This window comes from Danio rerio, chromosome 8 (assembly GCF_049306965.1).
Source record: "Danio rerio strain Tuebingen ecotype United States chromosome 8, GRCz12tu, whole genome shotgun sequence".
In the NCBI taxonomy this organism is placed as follows: Eukaryota; Metazoa; Chordata; class Actinopteri; order Cypriniformes; family Danionidae; genus Danio; species Danio rerio.
In genome coordinates, this window is record NC_133183.1 from 2,875,356 (window position 1) to 2,897,271 (window position 21,916).

General features: G+C 41.6%; 1 protein-coding gene across 12 annotated transcripts; it reads right to left on the reverse strand.

Annotated features, from left to right (window-relative positions):
- Positions 1-959: 959 nt before the first annotated feature.
- LOC101883748 (thyrotropin-releasing hormone receptor) lies at positions 960-21,120 on the reverse strand. Of its 12 annotated transcripts, none has more exons than XM_073909995.1 (7): positions 21,093-21,120; positions 20,826-20,888; positions 15,395-15,491; positions 14,485-14,586; positions 10,508-10,669; positions 6,834-7,608; positions 960-2,720 (listed from the first exon to the last, which is right to left on the reverse strand). In XM_073909995.1, exons 5-7 carry the CDS (start codon positions 10,645-10,647, stop codon positions 2,364-2,366), a joined length of 1,272 nt encoding a protein of 423 aa, XP_073766096.1. In that variant the 5' UTR covers positions 10,648-10,669; positions 14,485-14,586; positions 15,395-15,491; positions 20,826-20,888; positions 21,093-21,120; the 3' UTR covers positions 960-2,363. The 12 variants fall into 12 exon arrangements, 11 of the variants coding, with proteins under 11 accessions (XP_073766096.1, XP_073766102.1, XP_073766097.1 ...); XM_073910001.1 differs by having other exon boundaries at positions 6,834-7,658; XM_073909996.1 differs by having other exon boundaries at positions 10,508-10,730.
- Positions 21,121-21,916: the final 796 nt, after the last annotated feature.

Here is a 21,916-nt window from a genome sequence, read left to right on the forward strand (position 1 = left end):
GGTTTTGGCTGGTCATCTCCCAGCCTGACCAGCTAAGACCAGCCTGGAAATGGCCAAAACCCCTCTAAAACCAGCATGGTCGACCAGCTAAAACCAGTTAACCAGCCTAGGCTGGTTTAAGCTGGTTTTTTCAACAGGATTTACGTTTTCTCGTGAGATCAGGCTGTGCAGTCGCACAAATGCTCCCAAATATATTATGAGGTCACATAGATTTATTTTCGGGCGCATATTTTTATTGAAATACCGGAAATGGTTTTAAAACGCATATTACCAGAGAGAAAACCAACCACGATATATATTGATATTGAATTATTGTCCAGCCCTAAGTAAAATAAATTAATTCACAGTTAAATTCTGTGTAAATTACAAAAATGGTTAACATCGTAAGAAGAGCACGTTTTTTGGAGTGTAGATAAATCAGCAACAGCACATTTGATGCAGCGAGATATACATCATAACCATAAAGGCCTATTTATCCTTAAAAAGACCATTTTTGTCCTGTATAAAAACAAAAACAGAGATACAGAGAATATAATAAAACTGACTGCGACACAAAAGATTCATAAAGATTTCAAAGCATCGTAAAGCTATGTTAGGAGAGCAGCAATCACTACTTGACACGAGTTAAAAAAGAAAAATCTGATTAAGACTATAATTATGAATAAACGTCTCCTGACACCAAGAGCATCAAATATAAAATCAGATTAGCTAAAAATAAAGCACACAGAAATAACTAAAAATACAACTGACGTCACACACACACACACACACACAGTCAAAGTGAGTGAGTTCAGAGAAATAAATGTGAGCTTTTTGATCAGATGCTTTGCTTTTATGAATGTGTGGATGGAGACACACGCTTTTAATCCCACAGGAACTGATGAAACGGCTATTTTTACCCGGTGACTGTCAGGACTAACAAACCTACAATAAAGCAGAGCGACAGAAGGACACAGGTAGAAGAAAAACACAATGTGCATTTATTTTCAGAGCATTCTAGTTCTTCAGTACATATGTAAATGACATTTAAAAATACCCCAAAAATGAGACAGAAAAGCAAATTTAGCTTGGTCTGCAATCCTGAATAATACAGAGGTTGTGATGTTTTTATGACTGGGATATTATGATTTTGATTATTAGTTTTAGATTTTTGTTTTTTTTTAGACTTTTTAAATGTACATTTTTGCATGCATTTACACAAACAGCTGAGCAATTGAATTGCTTCACACATTTATCAGAACCAGCATCGGTGTAGTTAGTCGCAAAGCAACCATTCATTCATTTTCTTGTCGGCTTAGTCCCTTTATTAATCCGGGTCCGCCACAGCAGAATGAACCGCCAACTTATCCAGCAAGTTTTTACGCATCGGATGCCCTTCCAGCCGCAACCCATCTCTGGGAAACATCCACACACACATTCAAACACACACTCATACACTATGGACAATTTAGCCTATCCAATTCACCTGTAACACATGTCTTTGGACTGTGGGGGACACCCGGAGGAAACCCACGCGAAGGCAGGGAGAACATGCAAACTCCACACAGAAACACCAACTGAGCCGAGGTTCGAACCAGCGACCCAGCAACCTTCTTGCTGTGAGGCGACAGCACTAACTACTGCGCCACTGCCTCGCCCCTCAAAGCTACCAGTTTCTGTAATTAAAATAAAGGCAGATGTTAGCCTATATTTAAGCCACATTTAAGCTGCAGTCACAAATTTAGAAGTGACTCAGACTTTAAATTTGACAATCAGATTAGAGCGGTAGTTAAATCTAGCCTTTTTCAATTATGACAACTAGCAAAAATAGAGCAATACCAACAGTTTGAGACAGTTTTCCATGCTTTTGTGACCACTCAGTTAGATTACTGTAATGCACTGTATGTGGGGAACAGCATGGTCAGCTATTGCCAGTTTGCAAATGGTGCAAAATGCTGCAGCACGCCTGTTAACTGGTACTCACAAATATGACCACATTTCCCCTATGTTAGCTTCGCTTCATTGGTTGCCAGTGAATTTTAGAATACAGTTTAAGATTCTGGGCGACACGGGCTCAGTGGTTAGCACTGCTGCATGTGTGACTGTGGAAAAAACCTGAACACCTGGAGGAAACCCACGCCAACACGGGGAAAACATGCAAACTCCACACAGAAATGCCAACTGGTTCAGCCAAGGCTTGAACCAGCGACCTTCTTGCTGTGAGGTGATCGTGCTACCCACTGCGCCACCGTGTCACCCCACAACTATACTTATTAACTAATATGGTTTAAACACTATATTTACTCTGAATGAACAGTCCTTTTTCATGTGTTATTGCTCTCTTTCTTCTAGACATGCAGCTTTTTGCTTGTAAAGAGATTAGTTCAAGCAGGACTGAAGGTGTCTGTGTTCGTATTGTCTTGTTTCTTCATGCTGTTTTCACTGGAGAGCTCTTTTATTACACCGTAATAGACAGTCACAGTGTGTGTTCCCGCTCGGCCCTGATCTGACCTGTTTTTGCAGTCGCAGAGCCTCTTAAACGCAGCACGAAACTTCTGCGACATGGCGTTGTAGATGATGGGGTTGACGGCGCTGTTGGTGTAGATGCACATGCGGGAGAACAGCAGGAACCAGGTGTCCAGATATGGCGGATCCAGCAGAGAATTCACCACCACTAGAGTCCGATACGGCAACCAGAGCAGAGCGAAGACAACAACCACCACTGCCAGCATCTGTGTCACCTGATACACACACACACACACACAAATGCATTCACACATATCCATATGTACACACACAAACATATAGAAACAACACACACACAAAACAAGCGCAAAATGGCAAACGTTAAATGCTGCATTTGTTTTATAGGATTTTCATAAGCAGAGACGTTGCATTTATTATTATGCATTTATACTTTATATACTAATAGGAACTATCCTCTCATTCTTCTGTATAGTTAAGAAACTCTGGTGCCATACCATGACTGCTGCAGCAGGTGCAAAATTGCACAGTACCTGAAAATAGTCCCCGTCTCAATAGTATCTATGCAGCCTTTATGATGCAAGCTGAGATTGCATCGCCCAGAGATGCAGTGTTAGACACAATGCACTCAATGGAGCTAGTGACATCACTGTGAGGGTTAGGGGAGGGATTAGGTGAGCGCATTAAAAAGCATTGGATGCAGCTCAGCTTGCATCTGCACCGAGTCTGCAGCCACATCTAGGATCAATGTGAAGTTTGCATATTTGCAGAGTTGCAGCTGACAAATTGATTAATGCCTGAAATTACCTGTGTAGCAATGGTTGTGAATTGAGCTGTCCCTAATCTAATCGAAGGTGTCATGTCGGTTATATCAATAAAAGTTTGATGAACCAGTTTTCAGGCACTGCATAATAGCATTGCTCCTGCTGCAGCCAGTGTGTTGGCCCCACAATTCCTTGATTATTACTCCAGAATGAGAGTATAGCTCCTAGCCATATCAGCCTAGAAAATAACAACTTTTCATTTTCCGTCAGTCTTAGTACACAATTCCAACAGAATCATGTCTCGCAGACTCTGTGCGAGACATGATTCTGTTGGAATTGTGTACTAAGACTGAATAACACTGTGTAAAGTGTGAGGGAAAGTTAGTGTTATTTACCCTACGCAAAGATGAGGCTGTGAAGAGTCAGTGGTTGAAGTTTATTTTTGCAAAAATACCTCAGCATTATAGCCCTAGCCTTGTGCTGTGTTCCTGTCATTTTTCTGACGAGTGCTTCAGCAATCTACACGCTTACAACAGGATCAGAAAAGACTATTGATGTATGGGATTTTGTGATTCTGCATTCACACAGACGCAAAACGCGCATCAAGCTCGAGTGATTTACATGTTAAGTCAACGCAAGCGCGCGAATAGACATCCTGCGGCACAATACGCGCAAATGGCGTTGCGCGAATGGCGCGATGCGAATTGAGCGTTTTGCGCGTTTGACGCGCGAATCACTCGAGCACGAAAATCAGAACTTCAGCAGACATTCGCGCCGCATTAACCAATCAGGAGCTTGCTCTTGTGGGGACGTGATTTTGACGTATCGCCTGTTGTCGGTGTCCCAGGGGAAATCCTCCAGCTGACACCGACAAGAAGATCATCAAACTGGGCTGGGCTCAGCCAGAAGCACCGCTGAAAGCCTTCGTCAGCCAGGTTCAGTTTCTGGAGGAGTCTATGAGCTCACAGAGCTGGATGCACCTTTGAAAGCATGTAGTGGACTCAGACACGGCCCTAAACGTATCAACGCTGTTTATCATCCTTCATAAAGCACATAAACACTGTTATTTTCTTCATAAAATCCATGTTAGCCATTTAGCTATGAAGCTAGAGTCACGGGGCAGACAGAAGCCCTGCCCATCACGCGAATCCGCGTCTGTTCTGAAGTGAATTTGACACGCGAATGAAGCGGATTTGATGCGCGAATGAAGTGAGTAAACTCAAATGTTCGCGCGGCTATTTACGGGCGAATAGCTTGATTTATCCGCGCATTCCGCGTCTGGTGTGAACACAGCATTAGAGCTTGACAGGAACTTTACTCAGTTCATGGATCAGTTTCTTCCTCCATTTTATAAGTGTAAGTAAGTGCGATTAAAATAGCTGCGTCCTTGTTTTCTCTAGCTTGCAAATTATGTATTTAATTATGTTTTGTTACTTGTAACCGCTTGTACTGTATCTGGTTAACTCTATATTCACATATCGCTTCTAAAACCACGTTAAAAACGGGACACATGCAGTCAGAACCGTCGGCTGTTCCAACACATTTGCGGTGGTCAAGTTTTAAAATAGTTCAGCTTTTGCCTCTATGAGGATTAATTCTGAATGTGTGTCGTGGTTAAGAATAGAGCGATATGCTGGAGCTAAACTGCATTGCTTTAATGCACTCCTGCACAGGGTTCACACATACAGTCTGAACCCTGACTACTTCAAAATTGTTTTCTCTGTCTCTGTCAGGACTCCTGGGTGATCGGCTGGTTCTATCTGTTCTGTTTGTATTAGCCACATGTTTCTTTTGTTTGTGCTTCTGATTGTTTCTCTCCACCTCCTCGTTCTCATAATTTTAGTTGATTTGCTTCACCTGTCTTTGCTTATTTTCTCCTCATTAGCTCCCCTATTTATTCTCTGGGTTTCTGCTGTTCAGTGCCAGATTGTTGTTTGCTTCTGACCCTGCAACATCAACTATAGGTAAACTTAATGTTTTTAGTTAACCTTTTTCTGTTTGACTCCAGGACTCTCTCCCTACCTTCCCAGCCTTTCTGTGTAGTCCCTGGCTTGCTCGAAGTTTTTGCTCTTGTGCTGCCTGAGTTTTTGATGTCCTGGACACTGGCGTGGTTCTGACAATTACACCTGCCTCTGTTTCTACTGGCCAGTCTATTTTTTGTTCCTGGTTATTTCCAGTCATTCTCTTCCCCTCCATCAAAGTCTGCAAGTATTTTTTTTGTCATTTTTTGTTGTTCATTTTTTTGGAATATAATATTTTTTGTTCATTCTTGATCAGGCTGAGAGGACTGCTTGCTGAAGAGCATTTTTTTTCCCATTTGTCGAACTGAGGTTTTTGTGCATTTTTCCCTTGAGACTGAGACATTGCCTTTAGAAGATTTTTTTTTTCAATTTTGCATTCTGGCTAATGAACTGATCTGTTAGAATTTTTGCCTTCCACAATAAATCATTGTCTTCACCTGCATTTGGGTTTTTTCTGTTTACTGGCCTTGACAGTCTCTGTCTGAATGCAGTAGACCAATCACAACAGACTGGGTCATCGGACCAATCAGCGCATATTAGCATCACGCTAAAAAGGGGTTTGGGAACAAATGAATCGCTGAACAAATCATATGGGAGTCGTTGGGATATTTAGATAAAAATAGACGCATATTATAAGACAACGAAAGTTTTTTTTGACCTTGCATGCATATCAGCCTGTTGTTAGAGACCCCCAAAACATGACCCTTTTAAATGCATAATAGAGGCTCTTTAAATTACACTGGTATGATCACCAGCGATCTAGCTTTTGCAGATTGCTGTAGAACACCCGTTCATTTGCCCGAACACCACATCTGCCACTGAACTGAACTACATTTACCATCATGTACTTCACTCACACACCAGTTCCAGATCACCTATTGATTATACCCTCACACAGCTGAAGCTGTTCAGGATTAATGATATGGACTATATACATGCCTCAGACACACATCTTGAGTCTTGTTTCCCTGTGGTGAGCATTACAAAGCATTTTGCTGGATTGTCTAGCCATGTTTCTGACCATTGTTTCATTATGCTGTTGACGTGCTGTCAATGACCTTTCGCCTGTCTCACCAATTACACTTTAGACTATCTACATGCTACCGTCTGTCCCTGCCCTGCTGAAAAATCCAGCTTAAACCAGCCTAGGCTGGTTTTAGCTGGTTGACCAGGCTGGTTTTACAGGGGTTTTGGCCATTTCCAGGCTGGTTTCCAGCCATTTGCAGCCTGGTCTTAGCTGGTAAGGCTGGAAAATTACCAGCCAAATCCAGCTAAAACCAGCTTGACCAGCCTGGTTTAAGCTGGACATAGCTGGTTTTGGCTGGACTCCCAGCTTGGCTAGGCTGGTCAAGCTGGTTTTAGCTGGTCATCTCCCAGCCTGACCAGCTAAGACCAGGCTGGAAATGACCAAAACCCCTCTAAAACCAGCCTGGTCGACCAGCTAAAACCAGCCTACCAGCCTAGGGTGGTTTAAGCTGGATTTTTCAGCAGGGTGATTGAACCTTGCTTGCATGACCATTTGCAAAATTAAGCTGCAATTTGGATCCAACCCTTGTCGCCAGCCCAACTCAATACACACACAGACCTGTTTTCTGGAGGATGCTGCTCTGTTGGGTTTGCAGTTCACTTTTAGCGAGTTTTGCCGTCTGCCCTGATGAATCGTAAATCTCTGATTGGAGATATTGGATGATGGCGGATCTTGAAACAAGATTCTGGCAATTAAACTATACAGAACCAAAGCCACGAGCAGAGGAACCACATAAAACAGTGTGAAGTCCATAAAATATATGGGCATGAAGAGACTCCTGGACACCCGATATCCACACCGGACCACGACACCATTAGAATAAACAGTCTCCTCAGTGTCCACCAGGAAAAACCACATTATGCAGTATATAGCTGTGAAGATCCACACACAGGCGATGATCTTTTTGGCTCTGGATACGGTGCAGATGAGTTTGGCTTTGATGGAGTGGCAGATTGCAATGTATCGTTCAATAGTAAAGGCTGTGATGGAGCAGGAGGATACATTGATGCCCAGGTATTGCAGATATGTGATGCAAACACATCCGGTGTATCCATAAATCCACGAAGAGGTGACTTCTGAAATATTTGGCAACCCGGCGGCCATCAGAACGGTCAGATCGGCTACTGCTAGACTCACCAGGTAGCAGTTGGTGGCGGTCATCATATGCTTGCTTTGGATCACCACCAGAACCACCATGATGTTCCCAGCGATTCCCACTCCACAGATGAGTAAAGACAATGATATGGTGACCAGCTGGACTTCCAGAGAGTTCTCCGGCTTTGAGGAAAGAGTTGGAATGATGGTGGAGTTTATGTTGGGATCTGCCGAAGTGCTGTTGGACATGGTGGAGATTTTTAGGATGCTCTTATTTAAACAACAATCCTGAAGGTTAGAAAGAAAAACATGAGAAAAATGCATAACAAGATCATCAACATTATAAGCTGAATTATTAGATTTATGCATTTTTAAATAGTATAATAGGGTGACATGGTGGCTCAGTGGTTAGCACTGTGGCCTCACAGCAAGAAGGTCGCTGGTTCAGTTGGCATTTCTGTGGAGTTTGCATGTTCTCCCCATGATGGCGTAGGTTTTCTCCAGGTGCTCCGGTTTCCCCCTTAGTCCAAACACATGCACTATAGGGGAACTGAAGAAACTAAATTTGCCGTAGTATGTGTGGTGAAGGGCTGCATGGTGGCGCAGTGCGAAGCATGTTCGCCTCAAGGCAAGAAGGTCGCTGATTTGAGCCTCGGCTGGGTCAGTTAGCTTTTCTGTGTGGAGTTCCTCCGGGTGCTCCGGTTTCCCCCACAAGTTCAAAAACATGGTATAGGCAGGGCTCAATTTGTGCCGGAACACTCAGGATCCGTCACCTCTGAAATCTCATTTTACCAATCCCCTCTTCACCCGTCCGCTGTTCACTTTCACTTTCTTCCATAACTCCCCAACACTCTTCACTTAAATACTTAAAGAATTACCATATTTTATCCATAACCTTCTGAAGAGAAAAAAATAGTCGTCTATACCATATATAGTTACTATAGTAGCTTATAGTTACTACTTCTATTGGATTGCAACCCCTGGGGTAATTACATTGTATTAAAGACACAGCAATAGCGTCAGATGCAGCAGATTTCATAACACCCGGTTAAATTTGTGGCCCATTTCCAGCTCTCATACATTAAAAAAATTAAAAGAAGACTGAATGGACTTGGGTCCATTGGTGTGTGTGCGCCATTGCATGCAAGGTTTCTGTATTTATAACCAACTCAGAGTATATTGGGGGTCGCGACTCACTGGCATTGTCATTTTGGGGGTCGTGGCCTGTAAAGTTTGGGAAGCCCTGCCTTAACCTACGTCCGCGACACCCCTCCGATATCCAAAGCCTAGATATTACCACCCTGTGACTCTACTTTCATGCTCGACACCTAGGCTATACATCCTTGGGTAGCATGCCGGACCCGTTACCCCGATCTGTTCCAGGACCTTGTGATTCACAAATTAAGCAGTGTTTATAGAGTGAAGGAACTATGACGTCACCTTGTAGGCGAATCGGCTGCTAGCATAAAACTGGTTCCCTCGATAAAATCCCTATAGAATTTTCCCATAGGCTTTTCGAAGATTGCGAATAACAAGCTCTGTGTTCAAACACTGATCATTACACTTACACGTTTTGTCCAGCCGGATAATCCTCACACCAAAATACAACTTTGAGCACTTTTGCATCTTAAATACAAACGCAAAAACTGAATTATAATCATGTGTATAATCATATCAACAAGACCAGACGTGCGCAAAGCAACCGGGAATAAAAGGTCTGTCCAGTTTGCTAGCATCATCAATCCTCATCAAATGTGATCAAGAGTGAGTTTCACAAGTTTAACATGATTTAAAACAGTGCACGTGTGTAGTGAAGTACAGCGATTCACTTCAGCTTTACTAGAAACGGGTGGGCAGGGAGGACTAGCCTTAAAGGCGCAGTACAACAAAACCGCTACCCCATGCTAAAAGGTATAAAAGAGAAACTTATAAAAAATATAATAAAAAATAATCTGATGGGTGTTTTGAGCTGAAACTTTACAGACACATAAAATACTTATCTTAAATCTGAAAAAAGGGGTAACCTAGGTGCCCTTTAAATCATATGTTGATTTCATTTTTTTAACTTCCATTTAATTGATAAAGTTATTTTTTTTATTAGTAAAATGTTGTTTATATGTTGTTGTTTTTTGAGTTATTTAAGTAATTATTTTGACAAATTAAAGAATCAAAATCCTCCAAGTTGAGTTTTATGTTAATGTATTCTTTTTCTTTTTAGCTTAGTCTCTTTTTATTAATCTGGGGTCGCCACAGCGGAATGAACCGCCAACTTATCCAGCATCACTGGGAAACATCCATACACTACGGACAATTTAGCTTACCCAGTTCCTCTACAGCACATGTGTTTGGACTGTGGGGGAAACCGGAGCACCCAGAGGAAACCCACACGAACACAGGGAGAACATGCAAACTGGGTCTGACTGACCCAGCAGAGACTCGAACCAGCGACCTTGCTGTGAGGCCACAGTGCTAACCTCTGAGCTTGAGCCAAATACATTTGTACATACAATTCAACATCCAGATTTATTGACTAACTGGATCTCTGTTTATTGGTTATCATATTTTTTTTTTTCATATTTATTTTGTGTTGTCACTTTATGTACACTGGAAGCTTCTGTAGCCAAAACAAATTCCTTGTTTGTGTGAAGCACACTTGGCAATAAAACTGATTCTGAATATATAAAATATATTTTAGAAAGTTTGAGATAAATCATAAAAAATGCATAGCAGCATCCTTTACAATATCACCAGCAAAATTATTAGGATTTCGGCCTTTAATATACATTTTCCTTAATATACTATAAACATATATTGTTATACATTGTATACGCGATTTTTACATTTTGTAAATATTTTATTTTATTTCATCTGCCCTCAAAATAAATGAGGTTGTAAGCTGAAGCTTTAGCTTTTTCACACATACAGAACAACAATTAATTATTTTAGTAAATTACATTAAAATAAAGTTTGCAAAATGAACACATTTATGACAACTGTTATACCCTAAAAGGGTCAAATCAACCAAGATTTGGGTTAGATTAAACCCAGTTGTTTTTTAAATGTATTTTCATATATTATCAATTTTTGTAGAACCCACCTTTACAAATTTAAGAGCAGATTAATGAAATGTGACTCACAGTGATGTTTTCTGATCCTCCAGCTGACGGATCTTCAGTTTTAGGTGTTTTGTTCTCCAGATCTGCAGCAGAATCAGCTTCAGTCCTCTTCCTCTCTCCTCCTCTTCTTTACTCACTGACAGAGAATCACTATCCTGCATCTCTCATCATTCGCATCTAAAGCTTTGTGTTTGGTAGTTAAAGACATACGGTTGAAGCCAAAATTATTCACCCTCCTGTGATCCTGTTACACATATTTCCCAGATGATGTTTAACAGAACAGTTTTCACAGTATTTCCTATAATATTTGTTCTTCTGGAGAAAGTCTTATTTGTTTTATTTCGGCTGGAATAAAATCAGTTTTTAATTGTTTTAAACCGTTTTAAGGTCAATATTATTAGCCCCTTTAAGCTAAATATTTTTTTCGATAGTCTACAGCAGTGGTTCTCAAAGTGGGGGTCGCGGGGCAATGAAGGGGGGTCGCCTGGTGATTTCCAAAAATCTATTTTTATTAAACCATAAGAATTAACTTATTTTATCCATAACTATATTGAAAATAAAAATAGTAGTTTATAGTTACTATATACTATATAGTTACTATAGTAGCTTATAGTTACTAGTTCTATTGCAGGGGTGTCCAAACTACGGCCCGCGGGCCATCTGCGACCCGCAATCAGTTTTGTGGCGGCCCGCGAGGCTTTTTATAAATATCAATAGAATCTGGCCCGCTATACAAAAATGAACGTAATTCAATAAATAACCACCGGGTATTACATGCATTCAATTAAGCAGCAGTTCTTGTTATGATCTATCTATCTATCTATCTATCTATCTATCTATCTATCTATCTATCTATCTATCTATCTATATATCTGTCTGTCTGTCTGTCTGTCTGTCTATCTATCTATATACACACAGTTGAAGTCTGAATTATTAGCCCCTCTTTGATTTATTTCTTCTTTTTTAAATATTTCCCAAATGATGTTTAACAGAGCAAGGACATTTTCACAGTATGTCTGATAATATTTTTTCTTCTGGAGAAAGACTTATTTGTTGTATTTCGGCTAGAATAAAAGCGGTTTAAATTTTTATGAACCATTTAAGGTCAAAATTATTAGCCCCTTAAGTCTTCAGAACAAACCATTGTAATAAAATAACTTGCCTAATTACCTTAACTTGACTAGTTAACTTGATTAGAAGTGTCTTAAAAATATCTAGTCAAATATTATTTACTGTCATCATGGCAAAGATTATTAGAAATGAGTTACTAAAACTAATATGTTTAGAAATGTGTGGAAAGAAATCTTCTCTCCGTTAAACAGAAATTGGGGAAAAAAATAAACGGGGGCTAACAATTTAGGGGGGCTAACAATTCTGACTTCAACTGTATATATATATATATACATATACATATACATATATATGCGTGTCTGTGTGATGTATGTAAAATTTGGCCCGCGACAACGTTGTTTTTTTTGCATCTGGCCCTCGGCCCAAAAAGTTTGGACACCCCTGTTCTATTGGATTGCGACCCCTGGGGTAATTACATTGTATTAAAGACAGCAATAGCGGCAGATGCATTTTCATTTTATAACATCAGGTTATACTTTCTGGCACATTTAAAGCACTGACACAAATTTAATTGGTGTGTCTGCGTCATTGCATGAAAGGTTTCTGTATTTATAACCACCTCAGAGGATATTGAGGGTCGCGAGTCACTGGCATTGTCATTTTGGGGGTCGCGGGCTGAAAAGTTTGGGAACCCCTGCTCTACAGAACAAACCACTGTTACACAATAGCTTGGCTTAAGCAATATTTGCTTTGGATTGTCCACCGCTGTTATTGTAATAGAATGACTTGCCTAATTACTCTAACTTAAACCTGATTAACCTAGTTATGTCACACCCTCGGCTCGCTCCTGCTCTCCCAATCAGCGTTCTCCCTCGCCAATCATCTCTAATTACCTGTACCTGCACTCACAAGACACCTCAAAGTTGGAGTGGCATGGTGGCTCAGTGGGCAGCACTGTCACCTAACAGCAGGAAGGTCGCTGGTTCGAGTCCCAACTGGGTCAGTTGGTGTTTCTGTGTGGAGTTTGCATGTTCTCCCCGTGTTGGTGTGGGTTTCCTCCGGGTGCTCCGGTTGAATAAACTAAATTGGTCGTAGTGTATGTGTAAAATGAGAGTGTATGGGTGTTTGCCAGTACTGGGTTGCAGCTGGAAGAGCATCCTCTTCGTCAAACTTATGCTGGATAAGTTGATGGTTCATTCTGCTGTGGCAACCCCTGATTAATAAAGGGACTAAGCCGAAGGAAAACGAATGCTTGGTTGGGTTTATCCATATTTGACCCAATGCTGGGTTAAAACAACAGCATTTAAAAAGAAAACAAATGTAATGCTGTGGTTTATTATGCTTTTAAGGTGGCATTATCCCTTTTTCTACAATAGTAAAGCACATGATGAGCTGACAGTAAACTCTTCCAGCCACAAGAGGTCACCATCTCATACTTTCTGCTTCTCATCATCTCATGAACAGAGCACAAAAATGCTGAATCTGCCCAACTAGTATATGTAAAGCAGGGGTGTCCAAACTCGGTCCTGGAGGGCCGGCGTCTTGCAGATTTAGCTCCAACTTGCTTCAACACACCTGCAAGGATGTTTCTAGAATGGCTAGTAAGAGCTTGATTAGCTAGCCCAGGTGTGTCTGATTGGGGTTGGAACTAAACTTTGCTGGACACTGGCCCTCCAGGACCGAGTTTGGACATGCCTTCATTGCATTACATGCTTTGTTTTCGGCCATCTTAGAAGTTTTTAGAAATTTTCCTGCAATAATGAAATTGCCACATTAGTATTAGGCAGATTTGGCCTTGGTTTATTGACACAGACACTACATAAAAGAAAAAGTCAAAAAGGCTTTTGGACAGCATGAGTGTTTGGGTGGGCTGGTGAACATCTTGACTTTATTTTAAAATAATTGAATTTAATTTGAATGTATTATTTATTAGCTTTATCAAGCAAGGAACCATGTATAGTAACAAAGTCTTGTAATAACACTCAGTAGCACTCCATGATTCTGAGGTATTTCAATGAGTGCCCAACAAAGGGTTAATGTGCAAAACATTCGTTGTAAATGTTGAAAATTATTTTCTTGTAAATTACTTCACGATGTCACATGCAAGGAAAAAAAATTGGGCATGTGAAACTAGAATATATAAAAAACACCAATATTAAAAATAAGCGATCAGATTTGGAGTTGAAGGATGGGCAGTTTATGAACTGCTGTTGTGGCTCCAGGTTATTCAGCCTGTTTTTCTGATCTATGTGTGCTTGTGACAGGTACTGTAGTTAAAGAACAAGTCTGTCAGTATATAAAGCTCAACCTGTACACAGCACTTGCTCTTAATGTGCATGTATGTTCAAGTATTTGATATAATTTTGTATATAAGCTCATACATGGCCATACTGAACATCAGATATCCATATGGGGTGCTGCATTCTGACTGGCTCAAAAGAGTTATTCGGTTTTCTAGATATGTCTCCAGCTCTTCCTTCAGTGTAAATCTGAGAGATTATTTAGACTATTTCATTATTCACAAGAAGATTTTTTGAGTAAAAGTAATAGTGTGCATTCACTGGGGACAAAGACTAAAGAATGAGCTATATGGAAAAGAGGAGGTACTCATAGCTTTAGCATATTCACATGATTAACTGAGTTTTGTATGAAGTGCTTGTGTTGAACACTGGTGAGAGTATGTCTGGTTTGTGAACAGACCTGTAGTTCTTGTTCATCATTATGAGTCATTTGTACTGAATGAGTCAGGTTGTGCTTGTGAGAACTGAAGTGTGTTTCTGACCATCTTTCTTGTAGTATTGTTTCAGGTTTAGTTGGATAATGATTAGTCAGGGAATTGGGTGGTAAAGGGCATTGATCAAGAGGATGATGTTACACATGGCAGTGGTTTGTGTACTAATTTTAGTAGATTTCAGTGTTTCTGGTACATTGCAATGGCTGAGATATTGATGATCTTGAAGTCAAACTCAAGGTTTAGCTGAAACTGATCATTTCTTCAGTCTGCATCTCTAGAAACTCCTTAATGTAATCTAGAACACAAGCAAACAGATCACACCGGATAACAAAGTACAGATTACTGATTAGCTTAAGTTTACAGGGTTTAGTTATTGTGTCTTTGTGATATTCAGTGATGTCTAGTTGTACATTACAGAAGCTTCTGGAAGGACTAAATGATAGCTACATTAGCTATGTTTCCATCCAAAAATGCGAATAAACTTTTTGCGCAAAACTGGATTATCGCATAAAAGTTAATGATGCGAATAAAGCATCATTTCCATCCAACGAGTCAAAGCTAAATAAAAAAAAAAGGCGCCAAATATCAACAGTAAAAACTGCATTTGCTGCAGTAGGAGAAGCTGCATCAATCTTTTCTAAATGAATGCGCCTCAGAAGACAATCCTGACAAGCAGTGAGCGCGCAGCGGCGTTTGAAGGTGTCAGACGCGGAGCACAGGCGCTCTTGATACTGGAGGTCATTAATAATATAATAACACTAATACTGAAATGGTAAGGCGTTTTATAATGACCAAAACAACATTTCAGATGTTTTATAATGTGCTCAGCCTGACATTTTGTCCATTCACACACATTTTAAGCATCACATGATCTCTTTTAACAAAATCACATGACCTTTTTTAATGCGCATGCTGGAGTTTGTGCGGTAAAAGTGTTTCCATCGCAGTTTATGCGCATCTTTTCTTATCGAATAAACAGTTTATCCCACTCAGTTAGGTGCGTAAGTTTTTTATGCGCATTTTCAAAATTTACTGTTTTTTATGCGAATTTGCAAAATAGGTGGATGGAAACATAGCTATTGACATTTTTTGAATGTACTCACCCATGTTACCTATACAGGCTCACAGTCAGCAGGGAGAACACAACCAGCTGGAGTGGGATCAGTGACAGGATGAAGTCTGGTTTCAGCAGTACTGAAACTGATTAAGCAAAAAGTAATTTCACAAAAACAAATTAAGTGCACTTTCACTTCTATCAATGAACTTGATTCATTATACTTTCCAGTAAAACAATGTCCAATTTCTTAAAGCCTGAAGAAGATGTATACATTAAACACTAATTCCTGTCCAAACACATTATTATTAATGGCACAGAATGACATCAGCTGCCAGTACACTGGGATTTCCAGTATGGAGGAGATTCAACATCTGAAAAGCCATGGCTCAAACACTTTCAGACGATGGAAAACAATTTTAAAGAACAGCTCACTCCTCCCATGAACACTATAGCAGGAAGCCTACAACCAGCTTCTTTCCCCATGGAACTGCAGAGTGATTGGTTTGAAGACCTTTGACCAGCTCCGCTTGATGAGGAACCATGGAGTGAGGGATTCAACCTCAGTGTGACCTACTCAGACCAGACCTGCAGCTTCTTCAAGACGCACGTCCATTCTTGACCAGCTCCTCTCGATGAGGAACTTCAGAGTGACCGATTCAGGTCCAGTGGTTGATAAAATAGGTAAATAAAGGCACACTAAATACGTGATTAACATTTTTATTCAACCTAAGCTCATTCTGGAAACGTAGCCCCGCGGACGTATCTGGAGACCGCGATTTACGTGGCCAGAGGTACGTAAAGGCTGCGTTTAGTTTTTTGAGCGAACGCCACGGGGCGGGGTGGCGCCGCTCTGCCCCTCCTCTTCGCGCTCGCCTGCGAGTGGAGGGCTTTTCCGATGCAATCAGTTTGTCCGCTTAGCTCACATCGTTGCGTCAGCGGAGCGGAGGCCACGGAGGAGGAGGAGCCGGCCGCGGTGGACGACGACCGGGATCGAGTCCGGGGAATAGCAGGTTCCAGAAATCAGGTAAGACGAAAAACGAAATCCGAAAAATAAGGGCGAGAACGCGGCGGGATCCGAAAACGCGGTCGAAATCGAAGACGAGGGCTTTTGCTTTTTTTTTTCTGGATGGCTTTTGCGATCCGTCACTCTGGTTTAGGGAAGGAGGAGGAGGAGGAGGGCGGCCGAGTCGGCCGATCCTGCGGCTTTTCGCGCGAGAACGGCGCGGGCTCCCTAGAGGCGCCCGAGACGCAAAAAAACGCGCACAGCGGCCTCTCGCGGATCCGCGAAAACAAAAACCGTTCGAATACGTACCTCCCGGGATGTAAATCGTGGTCTGCAGAAACGTCCGCGGGACTACATTTCCACAATGAGCCCGAGTTGTTTTTATTTTGGTCATGATCAAATTACACGCTAGCAACCAGCTTCTTTACTGATGGATCTAAAGGTCAGACAGCGCTTCTTTACCCATGGAACTGCAGGGCGATCCGTTTCAACATGCCCTATGACCAGCTTCACTCGACAAGGAACCATGGATTGACAGGTCGAGAGCCAACGTCCTTTGATCAGCTTCTCTCGATGAAGAACCGTGGAGTGACGGGTTGAGAGCCAATGTCCTTTGCTCAGCTTCTTTCGAATAGGAACCACGGATTGATGGGTTAAGAGCTAACCAGATTACTGGCGTTCCTGGACCACTAATGTGGCCGTCGTCTTCCCCAGGGCATGAGCAGCTGATTTAATGGTCATGAGAGCATAATCGGTAGCCGTGCGGAGCTCAGGCAGCAAGCCCGGGGGAAAACCGCCCTCCTGCATCTCGGCTAGCTTCTCGGCTTGGTAGCGTTGATAGGTGGCCATAGCGTGCAGAGCGGAGGCGGCCTGGCCCGCAGCAGTGTAGGCCATAAGAGACTCAGATAATCTGCACTCCTTGGAAGGGAGTTTGGGCGAATCTCCACGAGTGAAACGGCTAGCATGCTCCACCTGGGGAATCACCTTATATCCCCTGGCCGCTCCGTCATCGAGGGAGGTGAGAGCAGGTGTGCGTGAGGACCGAGCAGAAAAAGGTAGCCTCCATGCCTGCGTGAGCTCTCTGTGTACCTCTGTAAAGAAGGGGATGGGGGGTCTAGAAGGCTTCGCCTTTTTCTTCTCCCCCACCGTAGCTCCCGTCTAAGCAGTCTGGTCGCGGTTCTGGGGGAAAAGCCATCTCCAGCCCCACGGCCGAAGCAGCTCGGGATAACACGGCTAACATGTCCGATTCCAGATCCGTAACCACACTGACAACCCCGGAGGGTGGCAGAGGGTCTGGACCTTCCTTGGAGCATGTCAACCCGCCTTCCGATGCAGTGATGGACATCACGCCCCCGGCGCTCACACTCGAAGCAGAGTTCACTGAAGAGGAGCGAGGGATCCGCGGGCCCAAAGGTGATGGATTAGCCCCCACTGTAACCCTCAGGCCTGCCTGAGTGCTAACCCCACTTTGCGGGGAGCAGCAGGGGTGACTTGCCCTAATAAAAGAGCTCAACGCGACCTCAGTTGCGCAACAGTCAAGCCATCGCAATGCAGGCAAGAACTGTCTGTGAGCACCACATCAACATGTTGGACCCAAACATGCGACGCAATACTCGTGCCTGTCATCCGGGGCGAGGAAACCACCGCATCCAGAAACGGAAGGTCGAAACGACATCTTTAATAAGACGCGTTGTACGATTGTGTGCTCTCTTAGGGAATTCTGCTCTTTCAAAAAAACTGCTCTTTCAGATCGCCAGCGAAACGCCAAGGGGACGGAAAACCCAGCTAGACCGGTTGAGAGCAAACGCCCTTTGACCAACGTCTTTCGAAAAGGAACCACAGATTGATAGGTGGAGAGCCAAACGCCCTTTGACCAGCTTCTCTCGATGAGAAGCCGTGGAGTGACTGGTTGAGAGCCAACGTCCTTTGACAAGCTTCTCTTGACAAGGAACTGCAGATTGACAGTTCAAGAGCCAACGTCCTTTGACCAGCTCTTCTGAATCTGAAACTGCACAACGACAGATTCAGGTCCAACAGTAAATAAAGGCACACTCTAAAGACATGATTAACTTTTTATTTTGGTTATGATCAAGTTACACTCCAGTGACCAAGCTTCTTCGCTGATGGAACCAATGGTCATCGGACACACTTCTTTCCTCATGTAACTGCATGGTGTTCGCTTTGAAGATGAGCCGTTCGAAACACGGGGTGACCAGTTTAAAGACAATATTGTCTGACCAGCTTGTCTTTCTGTAGAAACACAGTGAGACAGAGTCAAAGACAATATCACCTGCCTGGCTTTTCTTGCTGGGAAACACATTCTACTTTGGCAGTATCAAATTGGTGGCTTCTCCTGTTGAGTGATTTAAGTTTAGGCGGTCTCTAATGAATTTTGAGAAAAATTGCCACACAGAATTAGCCTGTTCGATCCAGCTGAACTTTGGTAAAAATATTTCAACCAATTCCGATATACCTGAACGAATTTTGGCAATGGCTGAAGACATCTTGTACAAGGTTTGAACATTACGCAGCATGTCGAATGTGTTTCCTGACACCCCAAACAAGAACAGAACACGCGCTGTTCAGCTTCTCTTAACTAAGAATCACGAAGTGAGGCCTTCAGGACCAACACGCGTTGATTAGCTTTTCTCCACGAATAATCACGGAGTGAGGTTCTCGAGGCCGATGCGTGCTTCGAGGTTTCTTTTTGCGAATAATCACGGAGTGAGGTTCTCGAGGCCGATGCGTGGTTAGCGGTTTCTCTTTGCGAATAATCACGGAGTGAGGTCCTCAGGGCTGCTGTGTGCTGATCGGTTTCTCTCCACGAATAATCCGAGCAATGATTCTCTTGATGAATGCAGGTTATTTAGAAAGCTGGTTTCAGTCGAGCTGCGTCCCTCGCTGTGGAAAACCTGAACAAAACAGTCGGGTTTTATACAGTGTCCTTCCAGCTTGAAGGATTTTGATTGGACAGAAGAATGCGAGTGTCTGACGGAAGTGTTATGAAAGACTAAGGAGGAATTCCAGTACTAAAACTAAATTACTTTCATTTCATTTGAAAAACACCAGTTACAGGAAACCTGTTTTGTACTTTCTGTTTGGGTGTGGCTGTTTTTATTCTGCAACAAACCATCTTGAAAAAAAAAAAAAAAAAAAAACTAAACTAAAACACAAACTATTTAAACATTTCACAAGGTTACCATGCAAAACAATCATTGGCTTCTGTGAATTGCATTTACAAAAACAACTTTGGTCTAGTTTGGTTTGTTTAATGTCATCACCTGATCAAAAGTACACCTTTACTGTCCCAAATTTAAAAATAGAAGAAATCAGTTCTGACTGAAGTGCTTGTGTTGAACACTGGATAGAGAGAGAGACTGGTTTGTAAACAGAAGGTTTTATACTGGGATTCAGAACAGACCTGTAGTACTTGTTCATCATTATGAGTCATTTGTACTAAATGAGTCAGGTTGTGCGTGTGAGAACTGAAGTGTGTTTTCTGATAATCGTTCTTGGAGTATTGTTTCAGATTTAGTTGAATAATGATTAGACAGGAAATTGGGTGGATGTTGTTACACAGATTGTGTACTAATCTTAGTCGATTTTAGTGTTTCTGGTACATTATATTGGCTGAGAGCTGAAACGTATTTCTTATCAGCTCAATTATTCTGTATTCAAAAAAGAAACACTGGCTTTGGTTTGGGCATTACAGCAGTTTAACGTGTAAACTGGCAGCAGTTTCATTCCAGTTGAAGTCTTTTCAGATCCTAATCCACCCACATTCTTAAAATCGGACTTTTAAGGATTTGTTACAACCTACTGGCTCAAGAATGAAGTAACAAAACCAAATAAAGATCCAAACCAGAAAATCAAATCAATTTAAATAGATTTAATCAAAAAAAGAATTGAAATGATACATAAACATAAAGAAATGAAAAAAAAAAAAAAAAACTATTAAGCTAAGAGAAAATGATGAACGCCCGCAGCCCAATTCTCTGGGTCTTTATCCAAACGTACATCACAAGTGGGACCGGTCCTTGCTTAACCAGCCTAGCAAAGCTGGGAGTCCAGCCAAAACCAGCTATATCCAGCTTAAACCAGGCTGGTCAAGCTGGTTTTAGCTGGATTTGGCTGGTCATTTTCCAGCCTGACCAGCTGAGACCAGGCTGGAAATGGCCAAAACCCCTCTAAAACCAGGCTGGTCAACCAGCTAAAACCAGCCTAGGCTGGTTTAAGCTGGATTTTTCAGCAGGGAATTAACAGGCTTTTATTCTGCATGAATAAAACAAACAAATGGCAAAGCTGAGTATGTGCCTTTCTTAGGAGCTCACCAACCTCTCCTCAATCGCGTTTGCCGCAAACTGACATAAATCAGGTTGAAGTGTGTTTAACATACACCAAAACAAAAGAGAGAAACATTATACATAAATTTTAAAAACAAAACAGAATCATAAACACATATGTAAACACATACCTGCATGAATAAAACCAACAAATGGCAAAGCTGAGTATGTGCCTTCCTTAGGAGCTCACATACCTATTAGTAAAAGGGATAATTCTCACTACAAAGCTTGCACATTCATGCTTATAAACTTTACCCACAATACATGCCTCATATACATTCAACCTCTCATACATGTTTAAACATCAATGTAATGCAATTTAGAACAACGTTACATTTGTTATTATGATAAACAACACTTATATGCTATATTTTAACCGGAGCTTCAGTAAAACTCACCTCTCCTCAATCACGTTTGCCACGAACTGAGCGAGAGCAGGCGAAACCGGAAAACGACACTTAAAGGGACCACGCGCAATTTTCCAAAATACACCAATACATTGGAAACAAACACAGCTATGATTTCATTAACTCTGAAATATAAGATATTTAAAGAACAACTTTGAAAATACACAATTAAATAAAAATAATTGATGAATAACAAGGAGAATTTTGATTGAAATTAATAAATACAATATAACACCTGTTACACAAGCAACACTCCGCACCTAGTCCAAAAATCAAACAGTGTGAATGAAAGTAAAGAAAAGTGAGTCTAAAGTACAATAAAGTAAATGTTACTGTTTAGCTTTAGTTAGTGTTTAGTTACAGTCACTTCAAGACATTCAGTGCTGTTTGGACTCACTGAAACACAAATTCATTCATTAATGTGCCGAATGTTTGATAATAAAAGACTGAAACACGTCTTTTGATAACTTTTAACTTGTATAAAGTGCTAGAGAATTAAATCTAACAGGTGGATCAGGTTGGTTTAGTGACTGCATAACTTTTCTTCAGGCAAACACAAAAGAACATTCGATAAATGACAGGCGTAGATTAACAGGCAAGGCATTTCCTGTATATGTTTTAATGAGAAGAACACTGTTAACCTTCAGAATCTCTGTGGTGCTGAAAACAAGAGAACAAATAAATGGCATTGACGTCCAATAGATTTCAGACATTAATACGCATTTAGAAACCTTTGTTGCAGTGACAAAATATCAAGGATGGACGAGGTGACTATTAAATGACTACAAAACTGAAATCAATGGCCCAGACAATGA